Below are 22,917 nucleotides of genomic sequence, written 5' to 3'. Positions count from 1 at the left end.
TGGGACAGAAATTGGTTTGAAATGACACACGAGCATTTTTTCGCTTTTTAATCATAATTCCAAGACGAAAGTCAATAGATTGTACTGTTTTTTTCTTGTTTATTTTGCATTACATGAACCTAATTTACTGTTCTCGTTTAGATGGATTTTGTTTTTGAATCCGCTCACCAGAACCGTTGAGATTTTTATCGCTGGACATTTGTTGACACAATTTCTACGTGAATACTGTGAGCCCTAACGCTCAGTAGGATTATTATACGAATTTAATGCATACCTACCGCATATATTAATATGTTTTGTCATGAAATCACCGAAAAACTCCCCATTATTCAACCGCTTTTTTCCCCCGCCGAGGGCAGATGCGCACGCACCAAGCGCTCAGCCTGGCACCGTAGACAGCCGGTTTGACACAACGCCACTTGGCGCGTGCTGTCAAGCATGGATAATAAACGGGTTTGTTGGTGTAGAAAGTTTGTTTTGTCTGTTGATTTGCAGCACCGCTGCCCGAGTGCCGTAAGTGTTTTTGAATAATTGTAAATGAATAATTTCTTCCCGACGCTGGCCGGGGCGCCCGTTCGGTAGCCCAACCCAGCAGGAAGTGCGGGCCGGACCGGTTCCGGGTCAATTGTTCGCCGTGCGGGGGCCCTGGGGCTAGCGAATGGCGAAGCTTATCTGGCTGGCGTATGACGTCAGTTCTAAAAATACAACTGTTTCGACATCAAGCGCGAATGGCATGCTCAGCCTGTACGGTGTGCCGCCTGGATGGATAGCTTCACTCATCGACCGAGCATAGCGTAGGGAGGACCGCGCTGCCCTTCCCTCCCCACGCCTGCCCTGTTTTTCGTAGCCGTAAGCGTGAATCGGTCGATCAAATGTCTCCGCTCGCTGGAAGTGTGCTGTTGTGCGCTGGTACTGTAGTGAGTCTGTGCAGTGTTGTCGACTGTAGTTGTCGTTGTTGTTTGTGGTGGTTCCGAGTTGTACGGCGATAATGCATGCCCCTGTCGTCGGATGTCGTTTGTGAGAAAGTCGTCCACCAGTCTGGCGGGAGCGTGGAGTAGTTAGAGCGCGCCCGTTGCAAACAGCAGTTCACATGTGCCCTCTGTGCTCATCCTTGAACCGTGTCGGAGACATATCGTAGGCCCTAGAGAGAGAGTGTGTGAGAGAGAGAGAGAACGAACGAGCCTGCCTGCCTGCACAACAGCCAACCAAACCTCTCCCCCCAAACACCCAGTCAAGAGGCGCACGCAACACAACAACACAACAGCAACTACGGACGGCGGATCAACTTTTTCCAGGTTGCACGGTATCGATTTTTCTGGCCTGGGTGCTACTACTACTGCGCTGGTGTTAACCTTACCACCAGCTGGACAAGGTTAAACGGTGATGCACAGTTGTTTGAAAAGTACGTACCGCGCGCGCCCGTTACAGAAACCCCGTGGGTTGGAGTGCGGTTGGGTTGGGTGGAGACGCGCCTTGCGGCCATATGCTGTTTGCGCTGTTTGCGAAAAGTGGCTCCCCACCACACCGCCCGCCGAATGACAAACGCACTTGAATTAATGGGTAGTGTTGTGTACCAGTGAGCGAAACCAACGAAACAGAAGCAGACAACAACAAAAAAAAAACACGCAAATTCTAACTAGCAGATGAAAGGCATGGCCTTCTGCGCTGTTGTCCCGTGCCTTTCGCCCGCGCTAATCGGCGAGGCGTAAAAGTGGCGCGCAAAATAAAGATCTTAAAAGATAATTACGCACAACAAAACACGCTGCCCGTGGGGACGGCCGAGCGCTTGACCAACGGTTTCTTGAGAGGCGTGCGTGCGTGTGTGTGTGCGCGAGTGCGCGCGCAAGCGAACGTTCGCGCGTCAGCCTTTGGTGCGGATAATCTCAGAATGATCTAATGCTGTAGCGATGACGCGACGGTGCGGGTTTGCTGACGAACCTTTGCCTCTCTCTCTCTACCAACGTCTGCCGATTAGTTGGGGTGATCAATCGTGTGTGTGTGTGTGTGCCTGTGTGGTGACTCGAGACGATTGTCTCACCTCTCCTCTTGGCCACCGCTCGCATCCCGCCAGGGCCGCGTTCCATCACACCACACTGACCCGGGGGAATGGGGGAGGGTGATCGTGTCATGGCACGTTCCCTCCCGTGCTGTGCGCGGATGAGTCAGAGTGCCGTGACTGCTAAATGCCGTTTCACGAATCACGTTGTAATTATTCCAATCCAATCCTTCCCCGCAGGCTGTGCGCGACCAGTAGGTCCCGTTCCCGAACATTATAATGTTTGCTCTGGCAAAAATACGAAAAACAGCGTGACCTGCAAGAACACGCTCTCTCTCTCTCTCTCTCTCTCTCTCTCTCTCTCTCTCTCTCTCTCTCTCTCTCTCTCTCTGGCTCTTTCTCTCACTCTATCACTCTCTTTTCCTTACACGCTTAAGCGCGATCGTAGCGGGCCGCGCACACTCACATTCCTCTCCCACGCCCCACTTGGGAGGGGGCAGTTGTTTATGCGACCTCCAGTGAATCACTTCCGGGCAGCGTGTGCGCCGTGAAGCAAGAAACTGTAACCGAACTATAAACTAAAAGAGCGGTGTTTGTGTGTGTGTGTGTGTGTCATGGCACACATTTCGTCTTGGAAGAATTCGATCAAACACACACAAAATCCCCCCCTTGGGCTCAATGAGGGCTCAATGATTTAATTCCTCTAGCAGCTTTAATCCGACTGGCTTGTTTACTTTCGTGTTTTCACTCTTCATTTTTTTTTCTCTTATCTCCTCCTTCTTCCTCCAGCTATCTCGACGGTCATGATGCGCCCCAGCACGCTGGATATCAAAACAAACTACCACGATGGATGCTACACGTTCATGAGGTGAGAGCTGATTTCGCGCCTTCCTTTAAATTGTGTTTGATCAGCTCATGGTCCCGGTGGGGAATTTGATTTACCGCCCCGTTAATGCCCCCCCCCCCCCAGACCCGATAAGGCGAACGGAGCAACGAACAAATATTAACGTACGAAAAGTGGGCTTTGCAACGTTGTCATATTAGCAGCACGCGTGTTGGAGATAATGTGATTAAAGGCGGCCATGATATGGAAGAGCGGAGCAATTGTGCGAAACGGATTGGACGATTGAACGACAATGGCAAATTTATTTCTTTTTTTCTTCTTTCGCCTGCTTTCAGGGACGCTTACCGTTGCTGGAAGGCACGGGCGGAGTCGGGCGAACAACCCTACATCGCGGAACTGTTTGCGGACCTGCAGCAGTCCCTTTCGAGGAAGCAAGGTAAGCCAATATTTATTTGGATTGTATGTAATTGAATCTTTTATCATTAAATTTTAAAATGCAATGGCAAAATTGCAACCAACCAGTAGTGAACGCGGTTGCATTGACTCTTCCCAGTGCGCCTGCATCATGCTCCGTTTTGCTTATCCCAGTCCCGCGGTGCACTCATCACAACCCGATCATCTTCTATTTATGTTCGTTAATACACTCTGATCGGTACCCGCCGGTACAACGATACTGTGCCATCCTCTTCCCTCCTGAATTCCCCAACTGCACCGCACATCGATGGTTGTAATTTTTGCTGTTGTTTTTTTCAACATTCCTTCACCACCTACGCAATCGCTCAAATTATAAAAAAGTGTGTTTATTTTTCTCTCTCTTCCTCTCTTTGTGTCTTCATTGCTCACCCCCCCCCCCACCTACAGTGCGGGACATTTTGTTCACGATGAAAAATGTCACACGAGCTCCGGCGATGAACACGACGCGTCCAAGCAGCGTGCAGACGCCGGTGGCCAACGCAACACTATCGCTATCAGCAGCAGCAGCAGCAGCAGCACCATCACAACAGCAACCAAACCGGCACCATTCACCGTCCCAGCAGCGGAAGGACAGACCGAACCGACCACCATCACCACCGGGCGAACGGTTAACGTTCGGCGAGTTCACCGCGATAGCATCCTGTACGAAATGTTTTGGGTAGTTGGTCTCCTTTTTACGTCGCATGACTGCACCGTCATCGTCCACCTCACCCCCTCCCGCCAGTACAGCATTAATTAACGTGTAGCCGATGTGTATCTTGTATTGCCATTGTAGCCGACAGTCATCCTTCCACGCTATGAGGGCGCGCAACGTCGACGAACTGGGCAGCGTGTTGGCAAATCACGCTGGCACGGCAAAGGACGGGGAGCCGTCGCCCGGACCGGAGGTGTTTCTCGGCGGTTCCTGCAATCCCACGACCTGGCGGGCGGACGTGGCCATACCGACGCTCGACCGGCTGGGCATATCTTTTTACAATCCGGTAAGCAGGTGGCCGATTGTTTTTCTCGATTCGTTGTGAGCTAATCGGGTGGGGGGATTTAATTTGGTTGCCATATTTCCAGCAAGTATCCCACTGGACACCAGATCTGATCGAGCTCGAGCATCGAGCAAAGGAAAAGGCGAAGGTGCTGTTTTTCGTGCTCGACTCACAGACCCGCTCGACGGCGGGGGCCATCGAGGTGGCACACATCGCGGGCCAGAACTCGAAATATTTATTGCTTGTGCTACTGCCGTACTCCAGCAGACAGAAAATTCTCAATGAAACGCTATTGGAAGAGTAAGTGGGAGTTGGAAAGCCATTGAGCAATGGGAGCATCTAATGGCGTCGAATCCGTCTTTTTTTTTTCCTTTTCTGCAGCGAGTATATGGATCTCATGAGCAATCAGCTAATGCTAAGGCAACTGGTGTTGCGCCGTGGGCTACCGGTACTGGACAGTATTCCAACCGCGCTGGAGCAGATCAAGGAAGTGCTGCTGGGGAACTGCTGCCCGCAGCCGCCAGTCAATCTAGCGTCACGCTTAATGTAAATGGAGGAACCCACCTTACCGTTGCGATCATTGCGTTCGCCCCCCGTTGCGTGTTCTAATCGCTTCCCCTTCCTTTTTGTAGCTCCCTGCGACGAACGTTCGAGCGCGTTGCCGCGGATGTGACTGAGTCGGCCCGCATCAATCTAGCCCAGTGTCAGCAGGCCCTCGGCAGCCTAGGCTACCCGGCGAACGTCGGCACGATGGGCAACATTCAAAACATTCTGCTCTGCTACGAGGAGGTGACCGGGCTGGACGTGCAAACGCAGCTCATCAGACGGGGCGACGCGGAAAGCGTACTTATCAGCTTCGAGGAGTTTTGCATCATCGACGCGTGCGTGTCGATACTGATGCTGGACTTTTACGAGCACAACTGCACGTCACCGATCAAGGGCACGAACCTGCAGCAGCCGCCGGTGTATTTGACAGATTTGCAAGGTACGAGGCGGCGCACACGGTTACGCTTGAGGGTTGTTTTGTCGCCAGGCAAGTAATTTCGCTTCCATTTTCGTTCCTCCCAGCATGGAATCACACGAATCCGGAGCTTTCACCGTTTGAAAATGGTTCCCACAAGAGCCCGCGAACGTTTGTGTTGCCGAAAAGTGGGCACGAACCCGCAGTCAACGGAACAACCGATCCCAGTGCGGCGGCGGCTTCGGTGGCTGGCCCACCGAGCAGTCGTAGCAGCAGCGGCAGTAGTGAACTCAACCACACCACCACCACCACCCCCCTATCGGTCGACGCGGGTCCGGGTGGGGAGGGGCCGAAGCTCCACTCCCCCGTGCCACTGCCGCCCGCGATCGATGAACCACGTGCATTTACATTCGACGGCGATCCGTTCGGCGATGACGGCGATGACAGCGAACCACTGCTCGGGCGCATCGAGCCGCGGGACGTGTATCTCGGGGGCAGCTGCTGGATGAAGACGAGCTGGCGGCAGCGGTGGGCCTTCCCGATGCTGAAGCGCCACAATCTCAGCTACTACGTGTCGGCCTTGCACGAAGGGTTCTGCTGCGGCAAGCAGGAGCAACCGGCCGGCGGTGATGGAAGCGCCGGTCCGCAGCAGCAGCAGCAGCAGCAGCAACAGTTTGATCCCCAGAGCACGCTCCGGTATGATGCCGCCATGCTGGACGCTTGCCGCATCGTCATATTCGCGATCACGAATGAAACCCGATCTTTAGCACCCATGACAATGGCCGCACACTACATCGGCCTCGGCTACAACGTTGTGCTGTGCGTGCAAATGCTTCCCTCGAACGAATCGGCACCGAACGGGCACAACACAACAGTGAGTAGTGAAGGCCGGGGAAGGGAGGGTGAATGGCGTCCCCTCCGCCAACAAAGGTCAGACGCTTATGCTTGCTCTCCACTCTTTGCAGCTCTCCTCCTCCGCCATCAAAGACTACAACCGCGGGCGGGCCTATTTGATTGATCTGGCCAAACGGCACGGCATTCCAGTGTACGAGGGCTTGGAGGAAACGTTCGACAGCGTTATCAGCCGGTTAAGGAACGGTACTGTAAGATACTCAACCTAGCATCGAATCGAACTCTCACATCCCGCTCCATCCCTCTCCGCCCTCTGCGCCCTCTCCGGTGGACCCGCTTAATGTGATTTAGAGTTTATTTTATTGCCTGTTTTTTTTTTTTTAACAAACCCAACAAACCGAAATACTTTAAACTAATTATACACCACAACACACAACTACACACCACACAGATACACCCGAACGGAGAACCGTTAAAGAATAAGCAAAAATAACATAATTTAATAATTCTCAAGCACAAAACACAATCACGCAACACATCGCAACACTTGTTTTGGTGTAAATCGAGAAACAGTTGAAAGAAAACGGGAAAAAGATGAATGTCCAAAATTGCGCTGAAGGTACGGCCAAACATACGAAGTTCACGCCATGTCGCCCTCGGAAGGAATGCGGCACGTTGCTACTGTGGGCGAGTGGGAAGAACGCCACTCACTTGACACCGTAGGTAAGGTCACCGGTTGCGTTACACTGCGCTATATTTTGACGACACTTTTACCCGTACGCACGGGCTGTGCGCGCGTTCAATGGCGTGACCGTGCGTGCGCGTTCTGGCAGGGAAGGGTCACCGATCGAGACCACGCCGGACTGTGGCCGGATCCGACCCATTGAGGATGGTCATGGCTGATGCTGGTTGACATACCCGTCCGTACACGTGTGTGTGTGTGTGTGCCCCTAGCAGCACCAAGAATAGCACAGGCAGCGGGACTAGTTCGACAGCGGATATAGTTTGCTTGCGGGGTGGTGATGAATGGGTTCTTGAGGGCGACTGATCGGAATTGGGTCAGACTGGTTGAACTCGGCAGAGATCGGCGTTGATGAGGGCAGAGTTGTATGTTGCATACAGGGGACGTAGAATAACGTCCTAAACATTCAGAGACAACTGCAATAGGCTATTTGAAATGACATTTGAAATACGCAACCGACGCCTTTTGAATATTTGGAATAAAAAATCTGAAAAAAGATCTCAAATTAAGATCCTCAATGTTTAGAATTTCATACTAGGCTCTTCTACCGATCGATTAATAAAATAGCTTAAATTAAAAAAAAAATAAATTGTAAAACTATCATCGGTACCGAAAGTGAACTGTGGACGACCCCCGCTAGTGGGAACGGTTCCTTCACACTGTATGCATGCGTACATTTTAGCAGTGTATACCCTCCTATCCCTACTCCCATCTAGGTACACTATTTTTAAAGTATACGTTATTGTTGGATCTGGTCTAGAAGCGTCTAAATATAGTTCGCTAGGGAAAAGTTCATGCAAACACGACTTTGCGCACCCGGGGGCACAGAGAGAAAGAGAGCAAGCCAGAGCGTTTGTGTGTGTGTGTTGGACGTACCCAGCACCAGCGCAACCAGACACAGCGCTGTCGTGGCTCTAGTTAAGCGCCGCGCGTTCCGTCGTTCCGACACGACGAAGATATACTACCGACGATCCCGACGAAATTCCTGCAAAAAACCAGAACTTCCCCGTCCAGCATTTCGCGGCAAGCAAAACGGGGCTGTGAATGCTCCCCACGCCCCCGGAACACTGGGCTGCACGTGTAGTTTAAGACCGGGCACATCACCGAACGAACCCGTTACGTATTAGTGTATAACGAACAGCGAAAGTGTGTGAAAAAGTGAGCTTCTCTAATTCACAACGCACAACCAGGAAGGGACTTTTTTTTGGAGATTTGCTTATTTTCCCTGCAGAACGTGTGTGTGTGTGTGGCAGTATCAGCGTGGCACAGCCCAGATCAAACACCTGTCGAAAAGGGAAGAGGGATTACAGTGTGCGTTGTGGAGGATCGATTTCCCACGTTTTCCATTTCGCAGCATTCGTCTGCGTGATTTCGTAATGTGAAGAAGCAGTGCGCGATCGACGTGTGTTTAGTGGTGGTGGTGGTGGTGGTAGTGGGGTCAGAATTTTCCGTAGTACCGGGGGGGAAATGTATCATCCCCAGGCCTGTTAAAGGCAAAGGATTTCAAGTAGCAAAGCGATCGTTTTAAGCAATTGGACCATTCTGCGCGAAAGTGTAATAGGAATCCAATTGGAAATTCTACTTGTCAAGTGGAAAAGCGAATACGAAACAACACACACACTAAACGAAAGTGAAGTGAAGAGGTGAAGTGTTTGCGGCGCGTGGTGCTTGGTTGGTTGAGATCGAGTTGCGTGATCGGAAGGAAGTTTTTGTTTTTGAGGGAAATTCTGTGCTGCTGCTGCTGCTGCTGCTAGCAGAGACGACGACGCCGCCCCCGGCCACAGTATGGGGAGCAACTGCTGCAAGGGTGAGGCAGGCACCCAGGTGTACAAAGGGAATGGCACCGAAATATCGATTGGACCTCGGCAACGGAAAAGGTGAGTGGGTTTGAGGGATGTGTCGCAAAACGATGGACTATGGGGCCCCTCGACCGTTCTTACCGCGTAGGGCCCTTCGCTATTTGTGAGTTTATGTTTATCAATGAAAGGGATGGATCGATCAGCATATCGGAGGGGGGGGTGTGGTCCTTGGGTCCTCAAACTGCTGCTGCTGCTGCTCACGGCCAACGTTGCGCCATTTGTTTGATGGGGCCCACCCCAATGCAATGTCACACACTGTCGGCGGCGATGGCGGTGGACTTAAAAATAGCAGCACCGATCGGTGGTCGGTGATCGGCGGTCGGTGTCCTGGCAGGCATCTTGCGGGCGTCCGACCTGTCTTGTGTGCGTGTGTGTGTGTGCAATAGTCACAATCAGTCACAATATAAACAGTGTGACCTTCGCTGCAATGGCAGCGCCACTTTCGCTCGCGATGTGTGGCAATCGATGGCGTATCGAAAGGGAATAGGTATGACCCTCCCTCCCATTCCCCCCCCCCAACACTGCCAGTCCCAGTCCCCCGGTTCCACGAAATCATAAATCTGTTGTCTGTGTGCCCTGTGCTAATTATTGTTATATTTTAAGCGCACCAGGACGAGCTCGGGCCGGTCTTGCAACAGCTGCTGGTATTCCGTGCTCTCTGCTATGCTCACCGAACCATACGAAATGGCAATGCAGCCGCACGTCTGGGACGGTGCATGGGCATGGGTTGCCGTCCGTCCCGGACACTGTGTCTCGTGTGCATCCTTGAGCATAATGTTGTATGCTGGTGCTCACCTTTTCACACTCTATTTCTGGTCCACCGTGTCCACACACGCACACACCCCATTTGGACGACGGTTGTTGGAGTATACGCCATCCATCCGTGCAAGGTTGGATCGCGTGCGAGGTCGCGGATCCTCGAACCACACCAACACTCCCACACGCGCGCATTACTTAATACTTAACGTGAGCGCGTCCTCCCCCTCAACGCTAATGTCCGGGAGGGTAATATTTTCGACACTTTGCAGACTGATCAAGTTCACTGCGAGCGTTTTCGGGGCGACGGCGGCGGTCAACGCGTCATCGGCGGACCGATTATAAATATAACATTATCGTACCCGCCCAGCCCCCTTCGTCCAACCGTCGTACACGGCGCTGCCCATGGATAAACGGTTTTGCACAACAAATTAGATGGAACGGCGGCAGCAGCACAGCGCGTTCGCGCGACGACACATCTGCTTCGCGCAATAACGCTCTCCGCACACGCTCGCAGCCAAAAACTATCGGTCGATCTGCGTGGTGACGACAATGTGTGGCAGTAAAGGACACAGGCGCACAGGGCAGGAAATCGGTTCAAAATTATGCGCGTAATTAGTCGGTTCGCAGTTCGAAAATGAGCTACATTGATGGGATATGTGTGGTGCTTACGCACTGGGGCGCGTGTGTTGTTGCTAATTAAATGATGCCGCACACAGTCGTAGCAGGCCGTAGCAGTAGCAGCACAGGCGTCTCTGATCTCATGCAGTTTTGTTGGACATTCTTAGAGCATGACCGCACACCTCGAACACCAGACGAACGACACACGGTTTCGTTCGACCCATTACATAATAATTTACTCACCCGCGGTTGTGCGCGGCTCAGAGTGTAATGCCAAACGGTGGCCGGGAATTGCGATTGAAGCCGACGCGGATGTTCTGAGTAGTGATGGGAAAAATGAAGTTTTCGTCGGAATCGATTACGGTTCCAGCTCCGAAGTTTGCTGGAAGCGATTAGTGGATAGTAGGCTCGGAATCAGTTTTCGGAAACGGAATCGGCTCCGGAATCGGTTCCAGAATTGGTTTTTGAATTCGCACCGGAATCAGATTTGGCTCCGACATCAGAATTGGCTTCAAAATTGGAGTCAGTTTCGGCATCTATATAGGCGTTTGGATAGTATAGGCGTTTGGATACAATGATATTACGTATTGATAGCCGCAAAGAATCCAAATTTACTTGTAAAAGATCCATTCTAATGGAGATTCTCGGACAGATTTTGCTTCTGAAGCTTCTTATTTCAATTCAAGAACTGATCCGGAGCTAATTCCAATTCTGGAGTCAATTCTGATCCCGTTTCCGGAGCAAATTGCGATTCCCAGGTCGACTCCGATTCCAAAGCCGATTCTGATTCCGGAGTCAACTCCGGAATCAGCTTCGGAGTTAATTCCGGAATCAGCTTCGGAGTTAATTCCGGAATCAGCTCCGGAGTCAACCACGAAATCGACTCCAGAATTAATTCCGAACACGGCATCGGAATCGGGTAGGTCCGATTCCGTGCTCCCACCACTACTTCTGAGCTACACTCAGTCTCTCTCTCTCTCTCTCTCTCTTTCTATCTCTTCCAGCCCCGTCTACGTGGAGATGATGCGCGAGGAAACATTCCAAGGTAAGCTAAGGAGGCGATGAAAGCGAATGACACCCTTTTTTACCTTTTCCCGGCGATATTATTAACTATTCTAACTAACCGTTTTGGGGCACCGTTTTCTTCTGTTTTCCAGTGGATGAAACGCCACACTTTGGGGCACCATTTTTCCTAAGGAAGCTTAGTGACTATACGGTGCTGGTGGGGACGAAAGCGAAACTGTCGGTGCACATTTCCAACACTAAGGACGTAAAGGTATCGTATTTGTGCACGCCTTCTGTTGCTCGTGATATGGGTTGTACATTCTGCTCTATATATGCTTTCTCGTTTTGCTTTACCACGCCAGGTCACCTGGTTGAAGGATGAGGTACCGCTCGCCGAGTCGGAACGGTACGTGTGTACGAGCAAGGGCCAGCTGCACTCGCTCGACATTGCGACCGTACTGCCCGAAGATAATGCCAAATGGTCCTGCCAGGCGGAGAACCTGCTGGGCAAATGTGTCTGCAGTGGGCAGCTAACGGTGCGAGGTATGCAATAGGAGGCTGGGCAAAACCACCCCTACTTGGTACAGCAGATTTTCACCTTCTTTTTCCACATTCACAGTGCCGGAAACGTACAAAGCGCCCGAGTTTGTCGACGAGCTGCGGGCCATCCTTACCAGCCAGGGTACGATCTCGCTGGAGTGCAAGGTGATCGGCTACCCGACGCCGGAGCTGCGCTGGTACAAGGACGAGAAGGAGATCAAGGCGGGCGATATGTTCGGGCTGTCCATCAACGGAGGTGATTTGGCATCGCTCGGCGTGTACACCTGCGTGGCGACGAACTGTGTCGGCCGCAGCCGCTCCAGCTCGAAGGTTCGCGTGCAGGAGCAGGACACGATTGCGAAGGAAAAAACGATCGATAAGTATGGGTGGTGTTGTTCGCTGGTGGTCATTGCGTCATTGCACTAATGCGTGTGTGTGTGCTTCCCATTACAGAATTTCACCGGTGTTTATCGAAGAACTCGAAAGAATTAAGGGCAAAATAGGCGATCGACTGGAGCTGCGTTGCAAAAGTGTGTAAACAATCGGAAACACGTGGCAAGACATAACCCCACCCCACTCACACTATGGTTCTTTCTTCTGTTCTGCTCTTCAGTCAATCTATCTGCAGCTCCGCTCAGTGTGCGATGGTACAACCAGAATGGGCTGATCGAAGCGAACGAAAAGTATTCGATATTCGAGGACGGGTTGGGTTGCTTTCTGGTCGACATCAATGCGGCCGAACTGTGCGACGCGGGCGAGTGGAAGTGTGTGATTACGTGCAAGGACGGTCTGATCGGCATCACCACCAATGTGGTGGAGCTGGACGGTAAGCATGCGGTGCCAGTGGTGAACGTGCTGGGAGAAAGTTTGTGGTAATGCTCTGTCTCCCCTTCCCAGTGCCCCGGAACTACCGTGCGCCCCGGTTTATGGAGGGCCTGAAAGCGGTCATGACGGACGAGGGGCTCGTCTCGTTCGAGTGCAAGGTGATCGGTTTCCCGACGCCCATCCTGCGCTGGTACAAGGACGGCCGGGAGCTAAAGCCGGGCGACGTGTACCACCTGACCGGTGTGAACTCGCTCGGCTCGTACTGCTGCGTGGCCCGCAACAGTCTCGGCGAGGCATCGAGCACCACCTTCCTCTCGGTGAACGACATCAAGGCGCAGCTGAACGAGGAGGAGTGGCTAAACCTGCTGCAGGTGAATCAGGCGCCCGTGTTCAAGCAAGGGCTGAACAGCCGCGATGTCAACATTGCCGAACCGTTCCGCCTGACGGTGGTGGTAAGCTCCGTGTCGAAGCCCACGGTCTGCTGGTACAAGGACGATCTGGTGGTGGACGGTTCGGACAACTGCAAGCTGACGGCGGACGACAGCACCTACACGTACCACCTGGACGTCGTGGTGGCCCAGCTGGACGATCAGGGCGAGTGGAAGTGTGTGGCGTCGAACGAGTTCGGCCAGGCCGGCACGTCCTGCTTCGTGAAGCTGATCATACCGAAGCACTACCGGAAGCCGAAGTTCCTGGAAAACCTGAAGGCGGTGATGCTGCGCGACGGCACGGTGAACCTGGAGTGCAAGGTGATCGGCGTGCCGCAGCCGGTGCTGAAGTGGTACAAGGACGGGACCGAGCTGAAGCCGGGCGACATTCATCGCATCATTACCGGGCAGGACGGCAAGTGCTGCCTGGGCACGTACACGTGCGAGGCGGTCAACTGCATGGGCTCGGTAAGCAGTACCGCCTCGCTGCACGGCTACGACGGGATAGCGGACGAAGGGCCGCTCCCACCGGAGGGGGCGGCTGCCGGCCCGCTAGTGAAGGACGCGTCCCTGTCCACCATCCACGAGGAGCGCACGTCGCAGATGTTCGATACGGCCGCGTCGTACGAGAGTGCGGCCAGCAATGGGCGGGGCGAGATCTCGTTCACCTTCGACGGCAAGGAGGTGTCGGTGTCGCTGTACGAAACGCCCGAGCTGACGAACGACGAGGCGCTGCAGATAGTGCAGATGTTTGCCGACCAGCTGCACCAGAACATTAACGAAAACGAAAACGTGACCAGCCTGCCGTCGCTGCGGTTCGTGAAGGAAACGTCCACGTCCGGGCAGCTGGTGATGGAGGCGCTCGTCATCGACGTGCCGGTGGTCGAGGACAGCAACGTGTTCGAGGACGATCGGCGCACCGACTTCGACATCGACGAGATGCACGACGAGAACACGTTCACGTTCGAGAGCGGCATCGCGTCGTCGAAGGTGCGGACGCACCGGCAGAGCAGCGGCGAGCAGGACGAGTTCCGCAGCATGACCCCGTCCGACCACTCGGACCTGGAGCAGGACGTGATGATGAGCATACTGAGCCGGGACAGTCTGCCCGTACTGACGAGCCCGGCCAAGACGACGGACGGAGGAGCAGCGTCCGGCGGTGCGGATACGGCCGAACGCTTGCTTTCGCTGGTGGAGACGGTCGTCTTCCATCTCGCCTCGATACGGGAGGAGGTTCGCAATCAGACGGACCTTACCATGACGCCCAGCTTCTTGGAGCGGAGCGAGAAGATTTTGGCCGACATCTTGTATCCGGTGCAGCAGCTGCACAAACAGCTGGCCGGCCGCCCGGTGGTGCTGGAGAGCCTGCTCGGCCCCGTCGAACATCTGGCCCGCGGGCTGAGCGTGGTGGAGAAGTGTGTGCAGATCGGCGGGTACAGCCGCACGTTCGTGTACCGCACGAGCGTCTGCATTGTGGAGGGCTGCGGTAAGCAGATTCTGAACTGTCTGACCGATATGCGGCTGCTGACCGGCCAGCAGCCGGAGGCGGACTTTGTCACCCAGCAAAAGATCTACATGGCGCTGCTGGAGGTGCAGACGAGCATCGAGTCGGCACAGGAAAGCATCCAGTCGCAGCGCATCCTGCAGGAGGCGGACTCGGTCGCGGCGATGCAGGACCTGTCCAGCATTGTCACGAATCGCTCCATCTTCGAGGACATCGATTTCATCCTGAAGGCGGACGAACCGATCGGTGGGCTGCAGATCAAAAACCTGCAGATCACGGTGCTGGAGTTCGAGAAGTCGCTCGCCACCATACTGACGATCGTTTCGCAGTCGGACAGCTGCAACGTGCGGTCGGAAATTGCCCGCTTTGGGCTGACGGAGGTGCTGCTAGAGCTGAAGAACAAGACGGAGGTGCTGCTGGTGCAGAGCGCCGAGCAGCGCCAGCAGCGAATCGTGGCGGAGGAAATGAAACCGGCCGTTACCGAGCTGGGCAGCCTGGTCGAGCTGGTCGAGGCGAGCGCATCGTACGCGGAGGTGATCACCTGTCTCAACGATATGTTTGTGCCGCTGGAGGAAATGAAGGCGGCCCTGTCGAAGCTGTCGAGCGAGCTGCGCCATGTGCCGGAAAGGGAGTACAGCAGCAATCAGGCGCTCGAGCAGCAGATTGAAGAGTTTTACGAGATGATCGTACACCTCAAGGAGGAAATACAGCGCACGAGCAAGGAGTACACCCGCAATGGGGACGTGTTTGTGCGGCTGGAAGATTGTCTCAATCGGCTGTTTTGCATCCACACGGCCGATTCGATCGACGACGAGGAGTGCGCTCGGATGGAGATTGTGCTGATCCAGCTGCTGATGAACCATCTGACGAAGCTTGAGCTGGCGCTGCAGGAGAAGTCCGAGCAGGAGATGCTGTCATACATGTCGACGGCTTTCCTGAACGTGCATGACAATTTGCAGCACTTTAGCTATATGCGCTCGAACAATAAGTACGAGAAGATACGGCAGGACATACTGCAGCACGCCAGAAAGATGGTATTTTTCCTAATTGAAAGAGAGTCTTCCGTCACGGCGACGGAGGAACGCCGCAAGGCCATCTATGAGATTGCGCTCTTTTCTATCCATAACGATTCGGCACGGATGAGGGAAGGTTTGGAGAAGGATTTCTCCGAACTGCTGGGAGATACTGACAGTGCTCACCGGTTGCTGAAATGCTTGTATGAGTTTGACGAGTGTGCAACTTTGTGTTTGAAAACTCACGAGCAGTCCGTATTTGCGGACAATGAGGCAGCGTTTGCATCTTTGTTGAAGTTGGCAACTGCTATGCGCCAGTCCTGTGAGACGGTGGAAGATCAGATCATGAATAATTCATTCGATCATTGCAAGGTTTTAACTTCCTTGGAGTTTCTCCATGCTGCTGCGGACGATTATTCGCAAAGTAATGAAAACGGTATGGCTCTGCTGTGTCAGAACTTGTGTGAAGATTTGAATCTGTTGATAATGACTGGTAAGCGAAAGCAGGTAAAGAGTACGGATATTAGTGAAACTGTATCAACGAGTACACTAGATTCGCTAAAAACAAGCGTGATAGAAATCAGAAAAACTATGCAAGCTAAATCATCTACGCTCAACATCGAGCAGCCACTCAGTGCTTTAGAGTGTACGATCAACGAGCTTGTGGATCAGCACATGCAGTTGGATAGTGTTGAGCTGGTGAATGCCATTGCAACTCCTATTGCGAAGGTGACCGAGACCTTGAAGAACATCGATCTGCAGTCGGCTCATGTGGAACCGACAGTAGTGATGGAGGATTGTTTGCTGCAGATGTGCGAGTCGCTTGAAAAGGCACAGTCTGAGCATTCATTGGAACAGGCCAAAGAGGGCACAGTTCATAGCAAACTGCTCGAGACGGTCACTCATGTACAGCACGACATTCGCGAGTGCATCCAGTTGGAGAAAGACACTCGGGCCAAGGCATCTCAGATGCAACAGGGCGCTCTGGAGTCGCTGAAGCAATCGTTGTCTGATGTCCAACAGCTCATCCAGACAGAGATTGTAGTGAAGGAGGTGTCGAAGCCGTTGTTCGCTTTGGAGAGTACGATCAACGAGCTCATCGGCCAGCCTATGAAGCTCGAGAGCATTGAGCTGGTGAATGCCATTGCAACTCCTATTGCGAAGGTGACAGAGACCTTGAAGAACATCGATCTGCAGTCGGCTCATGTGGAACCGACGGTAGTGATGGAGGATTGTTTGCTGCAGATGTGCGAGTCGCTTGAAAAGGCACAGTCTGAGCATTCATTGGAACAGGCCAAAGAGGGCACAGTTCATAGCAAACTGCTCGAGACGGTCACTCATGTACAGCACGACATCCGCGAGTGCATCCAGTTGGAGAAAGACACTCGGGCCAAGGTATCTCAGATGCAACAGGGCGCTCTGGAGTCGCTGAAGCAATCGTTGTCTGATGTCCAACAGCTCATCCAGACAGAGATTGTAGTGAAGGAGGTGTCGAAGCCGTTGTTCGCTTTGGAGAGTACGATCAACGAGCTCGTCGGCCAGCCTATGAAGCTTGAGAGCATTGAGCTGGTGAATGCCATTGCAACTCCTATTGCGAAGGTGACAGAGACCTTGAAGAACATCGATCTGCAGTCGGCTCATGTGGAACCGACAGTAGTGATGGAGGATTGTTTGCTGCAGATGTGCGAGTCGCTTGAAAAGGCACAGTCTGAGCATTCATTGGAACAGGCCAAAGAGGGCACAGTTCATAGCAAACTGCTCGAGACGGTCACTCATGTACAGCACGACATTCGCGAGTGCATCCAGTTGGAGAAAGACACTCGGGCCAAGGTATCTCAGATGCAACAGGGCGCTCTGGAGTCGCTGAAGCAATCGTTGTCTGATGTCCAACAGCTCATCCAGACAGAGATTGTAGTGAAGGAGGTGTCGAAGCCGTTGTTCGCTTTGGAGAGTACGATCAACGAGCTCGTCGGCCAGCCTATGAAGCTTGAGAGCATTGAGCTGGTGAATGCCATTGCAACTCCTATTGCGAAGGTGACAGAGACCTTGAAGAACATCGATCTGCAGTCGGCTCATGTGGAACCGACGGTAGTGATGGAGGATTGTTTGCTGCAGATGTGCGAGTCGCTTGAAAAGGCACAGTCTGAGCATTCATTGGAACAGGCCAAAGAGGGCACAGTTCATAGCAAACTGCTCGAGACGGTCACTCATGTACAGCACGATATCCGCGAGTGTATCCAGATGGAGAAAGACACTCGGGCCAAGGCATCTCAGATGCAACAGGGCGCTCTGGAGTCGCTGAAGCAATCGTTGTCTGATGTCCAACAGCTCATCCAGACAGAGATTGTAGTGAAGGAGGTGTCGAAGCCGTTGTTCGCTTTGGAGAGTACGATCAACGAGCTCATCGGCCAGCCTATGAAGCTCGAGAGCATTGAGCTGGTGAATGCCATTGCAACTCCTATTGCGAAGGTGACAGAGACCTTGAAGAACATCGATCTGCAGTCGGCTCATGTGGAACCGACGGTAGTGATGGAGGATTGTTTGCTGCAGATGTGCGAGTCGCTTGAAAAGGCACAGTCTGAGCATTCATTGGAACAGGCCAAAGAGGGCACAGTTCATAGCAAACTGCTCGAGACGGTCACTCATGTACAGCACGACATCCGCGAGTGTATCCAGATGGAGAAAGACACTCGGGCCAAGACATCTCAGATGCAACAGGGCGCTCTGGAGTCGCTGAAGCAATCGTTGTCTGATGTCCAACAGCTCATCCAGACAGAGATTGTAGTGAAGGAGGTGTCGAAGCCGTTGTTCGCTTTGGAGAGTACGATCAACGAGCTCGTCGGCCAGCCTATGAAGCTTGAGAGCATTGAGCTGGTGAATGCCATTGCAACTCCTATTGCGAAGGTGACAGAGACCTTTAAGAACATCGATCTGCAGTCGGCTCATGTGGCACCGACGGTAGTGATGGAGGATTGTTTGCTGCAGATGTGCGAGTCGCTTGAAAAGGCACAGTCTGAGCATTCATTGGAACAGGCCAAAGAGGGCACAGTTCATAGCAAACTGCTCGAGACGGTCACTCATGTACAGCACGACATTCGCGAGTGCATCCAGTTGGAGAAAGACACTCGGGCCAAGGCATCTCAGATGCAACAGGGCGCTCTGGAGTCGCTGAAGCAATCGTTGTCTGATGTCCAACAGCTCATCCAGACAGAGATTGTAGTGAAGGAGGTGTCGAAGCCGTTGTTCGCTTTGGAGAGTACGATCAACGAGCTCGTCGGCCAGCCTATGAAGCTTGAGAGCATTGAGCTGGTGAATGCCATTGCAACTCCTATTGCGAAGGTGACAGAGACCTTGAAGAACATCGATCTGCAGTCGGCTCATGTGGAACCGACAGTAGTGATGGAGGATTGTTTGCTGCAGATGTGCGAGTCGCTTGAAAAGGCACAGTCTGAGCATTCATTGGAACAGGCCAAAGAGGGCACAGTTCATAGCAAACTGCTCGAGACGGTCACTCATGTACAACACGATATCCGCGAGTGTATCCAGATGGAGAAAGACACTCGGGCCAAGGCATCTCAGATGCAACAGGGCGCTCTGGAGTCGCTGAAGCAATCGTTGTCTGATGTCCAACAGCTCATCCAGACAGAGATTGTAGTGAAGGAGGTGTCGAAGCCGTTGTTCGCTTTGGAGAGTACGATCAACGAGCTCGTCGGCCAGCCTATGAAGCTTGAGAGCATTGAGCTGGTGAATGCCATTGCAACTCCTATTGCGAAGGTGACCGAGACCTTGAAGAACATCGATCTGCAGTCGGCTCAAGTAGAGCCGACGGTAGTGATGGAGGATTGTTTGCTGCAGATGTGCGAGTCGCTTGAAAAGGCACAGTCTGAGCATTCATTGGAACAGGCCAAAGAGGGCACAGTTCATAGCAAACTGCTCGAGACGGTCACTCATGTACAGCACGACATTCGCGAGTGCATCCAGTTGGAGAAAGACACTCGGGCCAAGGTATCTCAGATGCAACAGGGCGCTCTGGAGTCGCTGAAGCAATCGTTGTCTGATGTCCAACAGCTCATCCAGACAGAGATTGTAGTGAAGGAGGTGTCGAAGCCGTTGTTCGCTTTGGAGAGTACGATCAACGAGCTCGTCGGCCAGCCTATGAAGCTTGAGAGCATTGAGCTGGTGAATGCCATTGCAACTCCTATTGCGAAGGTGACCGAGACCTTGAAGAACATCGATCTGCAGTCAGCTCATGTGGAACCGACGGTAGTGATGGAGGATTGTTTGCTGCAGATGTGCGAGTCGCTTGAAAAGGCACAGTCTGAGCATTCATTGGAACAGGCCAAAGAAGGCACAGTTCATAGCAAACTGCTCGAGACGGTCACTCATGTACAGCACGACATCCGCGAGTGTATCCAGATGGAGAAAGACACTCGGGCCAAGGCATCTCAGATGCAACAGGGCGCTCTGGAGTCGCTGAAGCAATCGTTGTCTGATGTCCAACAGCTCATCCAGACAGAGATTGTAGTGAAGGAGGTGTCGAAGCCGTTGTTCGCTTTGGAGAGTACGATCAACGAGCTCGTCGGCCAGCCTATGAAGCTTGAGAGCATTGAGCTGGTGAATGCCATTGCAACTCCAATTGCGAAGGTAACAGAGACCTTGAAGAACATCGATCTGCAGTCGGCTCACGTGGAACCGACGGTAGTGATGGAGGATTGTTTGCTGCAGATGTGCGAGTCGCTTGAAAAGGCACAGTCTGAGCATTCATTGGAACAGGCTAAACAGGGCACAGCTCATAGCAAACTGCTCGAGACGGTCACTCATGTACAGCACGACATCCGCGAGTGTATCCAGTTGGAGAAAGACACTCGGGCCAAGGCATCTCAGATGCAACAGGGCGCTCTGGAGTCGCTGAAGCAATCGTTGTCTGATGTCCAACAGCTCATCCAGACAGAGATTGTAGTGAAGGAGGTGTCGAAGCCGTTGTTCGCTTTGGAGAGTACGATCAACGAGCTCGTCGGCCAGCCTATGAAGCTTGAGAGCATTGAGCTGGTGAATGCCATTGCAACTCCTATTGCGAAGGTAACAGAGACCTTGAAGAACATCGATCTGCAGTCGGCTCAAGTAGAGCCGACGGTAGTGATGGAGGATTGTTTGCTGCAGATGTGCGAGTCGCTTGAAAAGGCACAGTCTGAGCATTCATTGGAACAGGCCAAAGAAGGCACAGTTCATAGCAAACTGCTCGAGACGGTCACTCATGTACAGCACGACATCCGCGAGTGTATCCAGATGGAGAAAGACACTCGGGCCAAGGCATCTCAGATGCAACAGGGCGCTCTGGAGTCGCTGAAGCAATCGTTGTCTGATGTCCAACAGCTCATCCAGACAGAGATTGTAGTGAAGGAGGTGTCGAAGCCGTTGTTCGCTTTGGAGAGTACGATCAACGAGCTCGTCGGCCAGCCTATGAAGCTTGAGAGCATTGAGCTGGTGAATGCCATTGCAACTCCTATTGCGAAGGTAACAGAGACCTTGAAGAACATCGATCTGCAGTCGGCTCAAGTAGAGCCGACGGTAGTGATGGAGGATTGTTTGCTGCAGATGTGCGAGTCGCTTGAAAAGGCACAGTCTGAGCATTCATTGGAACAGGCCAAAGAGGGCACAGTTCATAGCAAACTGCTCGAGACGGTCACTCATGTACAGCACGATATCCGCGAGTGTATCCAGATGGAGAAAGACACTCGGGCCAAGGCATCTCAGATGCAACAGGGCGCTCTGGAGTCGCTGAAGCAATCGTTGTCTGATGTCCAACAGCTCATCCAGACAGAGATTGTAGTGAAGGAGGTGTCGAAGCCGTTGTTCGCTTTGGAGAGTACGATCAACGAGCTCGTCGGCCAGCCTATGAAGCTTGAGAGCATTGAGCTGGTGAATGCCATTGCAACTCCTATTGCGAGGGTGACAGAGACCTTGAAGAACATCGATCTGCAGTCGGCTCAAGTAGAGCCGACGGTAGTGATGGAGGATTGTTTGCTGCAGATGTGCGAGTCGCTTGAAAAGGCACAGTCTGAGCATTCATTGGAACAGGCCAAAGAAGGCACAGTTCATAGCAAACTGCTCGTGACGGTCACTCATGTACAGCACGACATCCGCGAGTGTATCCAGATGGAGAAAGACACTCGGGCCAAGGCATCTCAGATGCAACAGGGCGCTCTGGAGTCGCTGAAGCAATCGTTGTCTGATGTCCAACAGCTCATCCAGACAGAGATTGTAGTGAAGGAGGTGTCGAAGCCGTTGTTCGCTTTGGAGAGTACGATCAACGAGCTCGTCGGCCAGCCTATGAAGCTTGAGAGCATTGAGCTGGTGAATGCCATTGCAACTCCTATTGCGAAGGTAACAGAGACCTTGAAGAACATCGATCTGCAGTCGGCTCATGTGGAACCGACGGTAGTGATGGAGGATTGTTTGCTGCAGATGTGCGAGTCGCTTGAAAAGGCACAGTCTGAGCATTCATTGGAACAGGCCAAAGAGGGCACAGTTCATAGCAAACTGCTCGAGACGGTCACTCATGTACAGCACGACATTCGCGAGTGCATCCAGTTGGAGAAAGACACTCGGGCCAAGGTATCTCAGATGCAACAGGGCGCTCTGGAGTCGCTGAAGCAATCGTTGTCTGATGTCCAACAGCTCATCCAGACAGAGATTGTAGTGAAGGAGGTGTCGAAGCCGTTGTTCGCTTTGGAGAGTACGATCAACGAGCTCGTCGGCCAGCCTATGAAGCTTGAGAGCATTGAGCTGGTGAATGCCATTGCAACTCCTATTGCGAAGGTGACAGAGACCTTGAAGAACATCGATCTGCAGTCGGCTCAAGTAGAGCCGACGGTAGTGATGGAGGATTGTTTGCTGCAGATGTGCGAGTCGCTTGAAAAGGCACAGTCTAAGCATTCATTGGAACAGGCCAAAGAGGGCACAGTTCATAGCAAACTGCTCGAGACGGTCACTCATGTACAGCACGACATCCGCGAGTGTATCCAAATAGAGAAGGATGTACGAGAAAAACATAATAGTTCGATTAGGAAAGAAGATAATGCGATTATGATAAAGAAGGAAAAGGAAGAGACCAAGAAAAAGAAAGAGGAGGAAGAGGATAAGGAGATGAAGGAAGAAGAAAAAGCTAAGAAGACTAAAGATGAAGAAAAAGCCAAGAAGATGAAAGAAGAGGCTGAAGTCAGCAATAAGAAATCAGAAGAGGAATATAAGAAAAAGATAGATGAAACAGAAACTGAGAAAAAGGCAGAAGAAAGTAACAAAAAGAAAGAAGAGAAAGAGGCCATTAAGAATAAGAAAGAAGAAGAAGCTATGCAGGTTAAGCTTGATGAAGAAAAGAAGGAAGCAGAAGAAATCAATAAGAATCAGAAAGAGGAAGAAGCCAATAAAAATCAGAGAGAACAAGAAGCCAAGAAGAAGAAGGAGGAGGAAGATACCAAGAAGAAGAAGGAAGAAGAAGAAGCCAAAAAGAAGAAAGAAGA

The 22,917-nt window shown here is 52.4% G+C and overlaps 2 protein-coding genes across 13 annotated transcripts in view; both read left to right on the top strand.

The window, feature by feature from the left end:
• Positions 1-437: 437 nt before the first annotated feature.
• Positions 438-6,648, top strand: LOC120897213. Of its 12 annotated transcripts, none has more exons than XM_040301937.1 (10): positions 438-513; positions 2,786-2,864; positions 3,176-3,276; positions 3,702-3,972; positions 4,090-4,294; positions 4,377-4,591; positions 4,673-4,837; positions 4,924-5,276; positions 5,360-6,126; positions 6,218-6,648. In XM_040301937.1, exons 2-10 carry the CDS (start codon positions 2,800-2,802, stop codon positions 6,371-6,373), a joined length of 2,298 nt encoding a protein of 765 aa, XP_040157871.1. In that variant the 5' UTR covers positions 438-513; positions 2,786-2,799; the 3' UTR covers positions 6,374-6,648. The 12 variants fall into 12 exon arrangements, with proteins under 12 accessions (XP_040157871.1, XP_040157846.1, XP_040157923.1 ...); XM_040301912.1 differs by lacking the exon at positions 438-513 and adding an exon at positions 640-1,402 and having other exon boundaries at positions 6,218-6,373; XM_040301989.1 differs by lacking the exon at positions 438-513 and adding an exon at positions 642-849 and having other exon boundaries at positions 3,702-3,956.
• A 1,125-nt stretch (positions 6,649-7,773) lies between these two features.
• Positions 7,774-22,917, top strand: part of LOC120897189 — a 33,302-nt gene continuing 18,158 nt past the window's right edge. The window contains exons 1-8 of the mRNA XM_040301862.1: positions 7,774-8,723; positions 11,087-11,127; positions 11,240-11,358; positions 11,450-11,630; positions 11,707-12,007; positions 12,081-12,157; positions 12,241-12,453; positions 12,525-22,843. Coding sequence (XP_040157796.1) covers positions 8,632-8,723; positions 11,087-11,127; positions 11,240-11,358; positions 11,450-11,630; positions 11,707-12,007; positions 12,081-12,157; positions 12,241-12,453; positions 12,525-22,843 — 11,343 coding nt within the window. The 5' untranslated portion in view covers positions 7,774-8,631. The remainder of the gene's footprint in view (positions 8,724-11,086; positions 11,128-11,239; positions 11,359-11,449; positions 11,631-11,706; positions 12,008-12,080; positions 12,158-12,240; positions 12,454-12,524; positions 22,844-22,917) is intronic.

Source organism: Anopheles arabiensis, chromosome 2 (assembly GCF_016920715.1).
Source record: "Anopheles arabiensis isolate DONGOLA chromosome 2, AaraD3, whole genome shotgun sequence".
Classification (NCBI taxonomy): domain Eukaryota; kingdom Metazoa; phylum Arthropoda; class Insecta; order Diptera; family Culicidae; genus Anopheles; species Anopheles arabiensis.
The sequence above is the reverse complement of the archived record's forward strand: the minus strand, read 5'-3'. Positions and strand labels throughout refer to the sequence as shown.